At 44.9% G+C, this 9,142-nt stretch overlaps 1 protein-coding gene across 1 annotated transcript; it reads left to right on the top strand.

The window, feature by feature from the left end:
- Nucleotides 1-227: 227 nt before the first annotated feature.
- On the top strand, nucleotides 228-8,520 carry LOC115138804 (uncharacterized). The gene is made up of 4 exons (XM_065025007.1): nucleotides 228-331; nucleotides 555-654; nucleotides 3,966-4,523; nucleotides 5,954-8,520. The coding sequence occupies exons 1-4, from the start codon at nucleotides 228-230 to the stop codon at nucleotides 6,233-6,235; spliced, it is 1,044 nt and encodes a 347-aa protein (XP_064881079.1). The 3' UTR covers nucleotides 6,236-8,520.
- Nucleotides 8,521-9,142: the final 622 nt, after the last annotated feature.

The raw sequence follows: 9,142 nt of genomic DNA, 5'->3' as shown, positions 1-9,142 counted from the left end.
GTATGTTTGTTTATTCCATGTGTAAGTCTGTGTTGTTTGTGTTGCACTGATTTGCTTTATCTTGGCCAGTTCACAGTTGTAAATGAGAACTTGTTCTCAACTAGCCTACTTGGTTAAATCAAGGTGAATTAAAAAAAAAAAAATAATAAAACATGACCCCACAAATGTTGTTATAAAGCAATATCACTGTGTGGTTGGTATATCCGCCGACCCAGTGAGGAGGCGGCATGGCCTACCAACAAGAGAGGAGCTGTCGGATGCTGAGTCTGACCACCCAGGCCCGGAGGCACCTCATCCCTAGCCCCTCCCCAGTGGATATGATGACTGACAGGCTGGAGAGCAGGGAGACACAGAGCCACCTAATGACGATCCGCCTCTTATAGCTGAGGTACTTTACTACTGTGGCTCTGTCTGAGAGTGAGCGTGCTGCGGTATTATACTTGGGCAATGATGGTTATTAAAATAATGAATTTCTTTCTCTCAATGCAGGAGAAACACTGGACTCCGGCACAATCCCCATCCAAGGAGAGCTCTGAATCTATGTTCTCTTTCAGCGCTGCCTCCTCTCTGCTCCCGCTGAGATGGGGCATCCCTTATGTGTATGGAAGCACAGTGATGCTGCAGCAGATCTCCTCCCTGGAGGATGGAGTCAAAGTAGGCAGGATGACAGCCCATCCCTCCCAGCAGACATACTCCACCCAGGCTGCCCTGACCTGCCTCTGACACTAGAGGGCGCCACATACCCTGTCTCCTTCAACAGCCTGAGTAAAGACACCAGGAATGTTTATTTTTTTTCACCTTTATTTAACCAGGTAGGCTAGTTGAGAACAAGGTCTCATTTGCAACTGCGACCTGGCCAAGATAAAGCATAGCAATTCAACACATACAACAAGACAGAGTTACACATGGAATAAACAAAACATACAGTCAATAATACAGTAGAACAAAAGAAAACAAAAAGTCTATGTACAGTGAGTGCAAATGAGGTAAGATAAGGGAGTTAAGGCAATAAATAGGCCATGGTGGCGAAGTAATTACAATATAGAAATTAAACATTGGAATGGTAGATGTGCAGAAGATGAATGTGCAAGTAGAGATGCTGGGGTGCAAAGGATCAAGATAAATACTGTATGGGGATGAGGTAAGTAGATAGATGGGCTGTTTACAGATGGGCTATATACAGGTGCAGTGATCTGTGAGCTGCTCTGACAGCTGGTGCTTAAAGATAGTGAGGGAGATATGAGTCTCCAGCTTCAGAGATTTTTGCAGTTCGTTCCAGTCATTGGCAGCAGAGAACTGGAAGGAAAGACAACCAACGGAGGAATTGGCTTTGGGGGTGACCAGTGAGATATACCTGCTGGAGCGCGTGCTACGAGTGGGTGCTGCTATGGTGACCAGTGAGCTGAGATAAGGCGGGGCTTTACCTAGCAGAGACTTGTAGATAACCTGTAGCCAGTGGGTTTGGCGACGAGTATGAAGCGAGGGCCAACCAACGAGAGCGTACAGGTCGCAATGGTGGGTTGTGTATGGGGCTTTGGTGACAAAATGGATGGCACCGTGATAGACTGCATTTGTTGAGTAGAGCGTTGGAGGCTATTTTATAGATGACATCGCCGAAGTCGAGGATCGGTAGGATGGTCAGTTTTACGAGGGTATGTTTGGCAGCATGAGTGAAGGATGCTTTGTTACGATATAGGAAGCCAATTCTAGATTTAATTTTGGATTAGAGATGCTTAATGTGAGTCTGGAAGGAGAGTTTACAGTCTAACCAGACACCTAGGTATTTGTAGTTATCCACGTATTCTAAGTCAGAGCCATCCAGAGTAGTGATGCTGGACGGGCGAGCAGGTGCGGGCAGTGATCGGTTGAATAGCATGCATTTAGTTTTACTTGCATTTAAGAGCAGTTGGAGGCCACGGAAGGAGAGTTGTAATGGCATTCTCCACTGAGTGTGAGTACAGTTCACAGTTGTACAGAGTACAGTTGGCTCTGTCATAACCTCACATGGTCTCTCCTATCATTGCTATGCAGACGACACACAATTAATCTTCTCCTTTCCCCCTTCTGATGACCAGGTGGCGAATCGCATCTCTGCATGTCTGGCAGACATATCAGTGTGGATGACGGATCACCACCTCAAGCTGAACCTCGGAAAGACGGAGCTGCTCTTCCTCCCGGGGAAGGACTGCCCGTTCCATGATCTCGCCATCACGGTTGACAACTCCATTGTGTCCTCCTCCCAGAGCGCTAAGAACCTTGGCGTGATCCTGGACAACACCCTGTCGTTCTCAACTAACATCAAGGCGGTGGCCCGTTCTTGTAGGTTCATGCTCTACAACATCCGCAGAGTACGACCCTGCCTCACACAGGAAGCAGCGCAGGTCCTAATCCAGGCACTTGTCATCTCCCGTCTGGATTACTGCAACTCGCTGTTGGCTGGGCTCCCTGCCTGTGCCATTAAACCCCTACAACTCATCCAGAACGCCGCAGCCCGTCTGGTGTTCAACCTTCCCAAGTTCTCTCACGTCACCCCGCTCCTCCGCTCTCTCCACTGGCTTCCAGTTGAAGCTCGCATCCGCTACAAGACCATGGTGCTTGCCTACGGAGCTGTGAGGGAACGGCACCTCAGTACCTCCAGGCTCTGATCAGGCCCTACACCCAAACAAGGGCACTGCGTTCATCCACCTCTGGCCTGCTCGCCTCCCTACCACTGAGGAAGTACAGTTCCCGCGCAGCCCAGTCAAAACTGTTCGCTGCTCTGGCCCCCCAATGGTGGAACAAACTCCCTCACGACGCCAGGACAGCGGAGTCAATCACCACCTTCCGGAGACACCTGAAACCCCACCTCTTTCAGGAATACCTAGGATAGGATAAAGTAATCCTTCTCACCCCCCTTAAAAGATTTAGATGCACTATTGTAAAGTGGCTGTTCCACTGGATGTCTTAAGGTGAACGCACCAATTTGTAAGTCGCTCTGGATAAGAGCGTCTGCTAAATGACTTAAATGTAAATGTTAAATGTACAGATGCACTGACTGGAGCTGTATGATACTCAAGATTTAAGTTGTCAGCTCTTTTTGAAATACAGTTCTTGAATATTGCCCCAACATAACATTTTCCGGTTTTCTGAGTTCTTGAAAGTGTGTTTTTTGTTTATTTTGTAATGTTTCCATTGGGGGGAGTAGAGGAGATCATGACCTGTGATACCAGGAGACAACCTCGTAATTGTGGAAGAGGAGGCAGTTCCCCCTGTAGATGTAACATTAGACAGAAGGTGACCCCTTTCAAACCTTCCATTTACACAATGGCTATGTTTACTTTATAATTTCAACAGACTGATTAGTCCAATGTTGCACTATTTTCTGTGGCCAGCATTGTGTTATAAAGTACAGTAAGATAAGGACGTGTTCTTTATGTGATCATTTGTTTGTCAGACATAGTCTGCGCAGACTAAACCTCCATCCTCAGTTGTATAGTAATGAGGACAACCAATCAGTGCCCTCTGTTTCTGCGATCCAAGTGGAGAGTCACAACTTCCTGACACCTGACTATGGTGTGTTTCAAATGTTACTACACTCAGTGTTGTGGCTGTGTTTTCACTATATCTGCTGTATGACTTAACTGAGAGATATTTAAATAGTTGGCCCTTTAACTAAATTACTTTTGTTCATGATAATCCAGATTACATTGACTACTACAAGGAAGTGACTGAGGAAATCAATCATGTGACTGACGTGTGGAGCGTCATACCTGGAGGGGACAAATCAGAGAACCTCCTTCCCCCAGACCTCCCTCTTCTCTGGGGCTGATGTTGCTTCATCTCTCTGCTCCTTGGAGCTGGAGCCCTTACAGGTGACAGACCTCTACTGTCCAATTACATAAATACTGTACATACTATGCAGACCACCTACAGTATTGGCCAGCTGGGTTTCTGTGTTTGTTCAGAGGGTGTCTGACCCTCCATAGCTTGAGGAAGCAATAGAATGTTTCTGCCAGGACTCCCAGGATGCAGTGGACCAACCAGAGATCCTGACATCCTGTGCCCTCACTGAGACCACTCAGGACCTGCTCTCTGAGCTCCACCAGACCTTTTGTTCTCTGGAGGAGCTGGGAAGTGCAGGGCCCAGTGGCCCAAGTACAGAGAGAGGCTCTACCCTGGAGGGGGAACTGGACAGTGGGGGCTCTGGGAGGAATATCCGGCCCTTCTCTCTCCAGGACTCCTCTCTGCTCCTCCCCCGTCGGAGGTCCGTACGCTCCAGACAGCTACAGGTCCCTGGAGTCCCTCTGTCCCGCAGGAACGACTCCAGCCGCAATCCCCCAGCTCAGCACCTCCTCAGCCCCAGAGACAGGTTACCTGGAGGGGAGAAGGCCTTGCACAAGGAGGAGGCAGCATGCTTCAGATGCACCCCAGAGAATAGGCTGGGTCACTGTAAGCTGGGCAGCTGGTGGAAACAAGCCCTGGAGACCCAAGGGGCATTCTCTGGCCTACTACCTGCCATAGAGCAGGTATCCACCATCTCAAAGGTTAGTATGTTTTTTTACTGTAGGTTTTATATGCAAATCAATCATTTTGTGTGCTTCAAAGTGACACATTCTGCAGACTCCACATATGCACTATTTTATATTACGTTTATCTTATGATTAAATTCAAATAGACGAGCTTGTTATTTATATCCATCTTAAATTTAGAAAAATTATTTAGTGTCACAGTTACCAAAGGTCTAATAATGAATACTTTGTCATTTTGCACAGATTTGCCGATTTTATAAATTATAAATTATAAATTGTAATTGTTTATTGATATACATGCAGATGGTGTTTTTTTGTGTATGAGTTCGTATTGAAGAATAAATGGCTCTTGTAACATCTTCCTTTATCATTGTGATGGGGAACATTAAGAGAGTTGCCCTCTGGAACATTAGATTGATGGAGCATTAGAAACAGCAGCAGCCCTGGAAGGAAACTAGTGTTGTTTCTCACGTCTGGCTGGAGACTGTACAGTGAATGCCTCTCTTCAGAGTAAATGTGTATGTGTGTACATGCATGTGTGTGTGTGTGCACGTGAGGGCATGTAATGCGTGCTTGTTTGTGTGTGTGTGTAAGTGTGTGTGTGTGGCCATTGCTGGCCTGTTGCTGTCACTCAGTGGGGAGTCTGTGCCCGGAGTGGGACTCAAGTGCATGTACTGGTGGGCAGGGGGTCTCCACTGCTGGGAGAGGGGTGATGAAGGATGAAGTGCAGAGAGGAGGTGGTGTACTGTAATGTCAGACCAGGACTCTCTCAACCTTGTCATAGTTACCCATCCGTGACCCCCACCCCTTGCTCTCCCTGGTAGGGGCCACTGGTGTTACCCAGAGCAGATGGAGCTCTGCTGGGCCTTGCTGATCACCGCTGGGCCTGGGGCAGTGAAGGCTGCTGAGGGGAGGACGGCTCATAATAATGGCCGGAACAGAGCAAAGGGAATGGCATAAATGCATGTAAAACATGTGTTTGATGTATTTGATACCATTCCACTCCAGCCATTACCCATTAGGGCGGAAGGTAGCCTAGTGGTTAGCACGTTGGCCCAGTAACCAAAAGGTTGCTCGCTGACAAGATAAGAATCTGTCGTTCTGCCCCTGAACAAGGCAGCTAACCCACTGTTCCTAGGCCGTCATTGTAAATAAGAATTTGTTCTTAACTGACTTGCCTAGTTAAATAAAGGTTAAAAAATAAAAAATAAATACAAATGAATGTGCCACCTCCTGTGGTCTGGGGGAACCATGGCCCCACTCACCACACTGATACCCTGCCACATCACTGGGACCTGGGCTTAAGAGACCAACACACAGCAGGGGCCAAATGTGGCATTTAATCAAAGCTCAGTTTGTAAAAAAAAACTTTAAAAAAACTGATTGTTTCAGAGGTCCATTATTTACCTCTTGTGTCTCATGGAATGACTTTTATTCATCCACAGAAAAGAGGGTCTCTCTCGTTCCTGGGCGACCCTACTCCAACAGTCTGGTCAGCATCCAGGAGTCTCCATCCAAGCAGAGAGGAGACAAGCAGGAGGTCAAATATGTATGTAGAGGTCATCTCTATGTGGTCACTGCGCTTACATGGAGGGTGTCAGTATGGAGGGAAATATGCTCCGGTTGGCCAATGGAGGGCGTTGTTGTCCAAGCTTGGAGGTTTTTATTTTGTCTCTGATTTGAATAATCTCACACCTACCCCCCCACGAGCCCATCCCAGCATGTAACCATTCCCCTTTCTCCTCCCTTGCCCCTGTCACAACCAACTCATATTTCCTCATACAGAATCAGTAGTGTCATCTAAAGATGGTGGAATTATATTTTGGCTTACATTTTTTAAAGATGTTATATTTAATTGGTAATGAATAGAGCTAATGAACTTATCTTACGTGATTTAAATACTGAAGTCAACCTCACCACTTTGATGGTGCAGGTACTACATTTTGTGTTACTCTGACAAAAGTTGCAGACTGCTTTCTTGGCTCTGTCTAATCTCTTTGTCTAATGCATTGAGGGAGCTCACAGTTGATGCGTTTGACCCCATGACATCATGATGTCAGCAGTGGATGTACAGCATGTGTACTGTAATGTTGCTACACTGATCAAATTAGACAGTTGTTCAACTGAGATTGAATTAGGTAAATGTTTAATTGGGATGTAATGATCTTACTGTTTGGTGGGAGTCATGTGAACCATATGGAGCCTGGCAGGATAAATGTTTTTACATAAATGTAATTCATGATGACATAGACAATGATTATACCTTTGGAATATTGACTGGTGAATGGACTGTCTGTGTAAATTGGTTGATTGCTGATATTGTACAATTCAAAATTAGTACCCATCATAAAAGGGCAGGTAACCTAGTGGTTAGAGCTTTGGGCCAGTAACCGAAAGGTAGCTGGATCGAATCCTGAGCTGACAAGGTAAAAATCTGTTGTTTTGTCCCTGAACAAGGCAATTAACCTGCTGTTCCCCGGGAGACCGTCTTTGTAAATAAGAATTTGTTCTTAACTGACTTGCCTAGTTAAATAAAGATAAAAAAAAAAAATCTGACTTCTAATACGTTACCAAAAAAACTGCTTAGATTGATATTATAAAGATATTATCACCTGGATGTTTTATTCCATGTTGTACTCAATGTTCCCTCTTTGTATGGCCACAAATCTGTATTCCAGTCTGGTGTGGTGAGTTGATCATCTATCTAGGCCCTGGCTCCACCTGTGGTAGACAGAGAGAACAAAAGTGTTTGAGGTTTGATAAATTGGCAGATTGGGAGATATTGATGACTAATGTGAAAATATAAATGTGTCTACACAAGTCATACTAAGTAGCATATTATCGAACCATCTTCCGTTAAAACAGCAGCAGCTATGGATAATCGGAGTGCACGATGACCATAAACATGTGGTCCTTAATGCAAAACATACATTCGGAATATTAATGCCCTTTATAACATCATGATCAGATTGGTTATGCTGAAACGAGGTTGGGATGTTCATGAATGGGATGCTCATCAACAAATGAGTAATCTAAAAGTACGTTTGTCATTTATTGTACAGATCCAAAGACATCACTGTAAGATTTTAGCTTGTTGATCAACTTGTGTGCATCATTATGAAAACCTTGATGTCTCTATGGAGAGAGGCAGGCTGAACAAAGATAGTTATCTGTGTGGTGGTGACACATGGAGGAGTTTTACAGGGAGATGAATGGCCTCTATTAGAAACATTTAATCAGTGCCTGTCCTTGTGGTTTCAGTCACCCTCAACGCCCGAGGAAAGATTAATGGCCACAGGATATTTCATCACCCCTCCATTCCCCAACGCAGGATATTTATTTTTATTTCACCTTTATTTAACCAGGTTGGCCAGTTGAGAACAAGTTCTCATTTACAACTGCGACATGGCCAAGATAAAGCAAAGCAGTGCGACAAAAATTATGACACAGAGTTACACATAAACAAATGTACAGTCAATAACACAATAGAAAAATCTATGTACAGTGTGTGCAAATGTAGAAGAGTAGGGAGGTAAGGCAATAAATAGGCCATAGAGGCGAAATAATTACAATTCAGCATTAACACCGGAGTGATAGATGTACAGATGATGATGTGCAAGTAGAGATACTGGGGTGCAAAAGAGCAAGAAGATAAAAAAAAAACATAATGGGGATGAGGTAGTTAGGTGTGCTATTTACAGATTGGCTGTGTGCAGGTAAGCTGCTCTGACAGCTGTTATGAGGGCCTGATTGTGTCTGTTTGTTGTGGTTCTGTTGTTAGCAGAGAAAGTGGAGCCTGTGGGTCAGAGCGGTTCTGGGAAGTTGCCACACCCTGCTCCGCCCGCTGGTGGGGCAGGCCAACGGGGAGCCAGGGTGAAAAACATCTATACTGTAGAGTGACAAACAATCAGTGTTTCTGTAAGATCTAAATTGTCCAAATACTGTATAGTGCTACTGTTGTTCTAAACTTCAAACCACTGTAAATCTACAGACTGCAGACTGTTATTAACATTGTTTTCTTTGGCAGATACACATAAAAAAGAATCACTGAAATGGTTTTGTTGATTTGTCACAGTAATGGCTTCACATTATACATGGACAAGTAAATGAAACGGTGTGGTTGCATCTACACACATGACGTGTTGTTAGCTCTAAAAAGATCACAATCTGAGCATGGTGATGATCGTCACCATGTCTGTCATGGATGGCCTCTGGTCCAGTGACCCTGCTATACCACATAACCTCTACTGTCACCTCTCATCATCACCTCTCCATCTGACTTGTCAGATTTGTTGTGACAGGTCCTGATTCCTTTGGAGACCTATTCCCTCCTATAGGCTGCTGGTCAAATCTCTTGACCCCCTCCTCTTTATACAGTTATACTACACACACCAGAAACAGCTCATCAATAGTCAAGCTCTCAGTAATTATTTAGAAGGGTTCAATGATTGAAAAGCCTACTTCTTGAACCCAGTGGATTCTGTGTCATGCACTGTATGTATTGTCTCAATGATCTGACTAGATGCAAGGTCGCTTGGACTGACTAAGAATAAAGATAAATGCTGTTATAACTATTTCTAAAAGCACCAAATGGTGTCCTTGGATATCAGTTAACTGTTGACAGTTTTCCCCCT

Source organism: Oncorhynchus nerka, linkage group LG12, assembly GCF_034236695.1.
Source record: "Oncorhynchus nerka isolate Pitt River linkage group LG12, Oner_Uvic_2.0, whole genome shotgun sequence".
NCBI lineage: Eukaryota > Metazoa > Chordata > Actinopteri > Salmoniformes > Salmonidae > Oncorhynchus > Oncorhynchus nerka.
The sequence above is the reverse complement of the archived record's forward strand: the minus strand, read 5'-3'. Positions and strand labels throughout refer to the sequence as shown.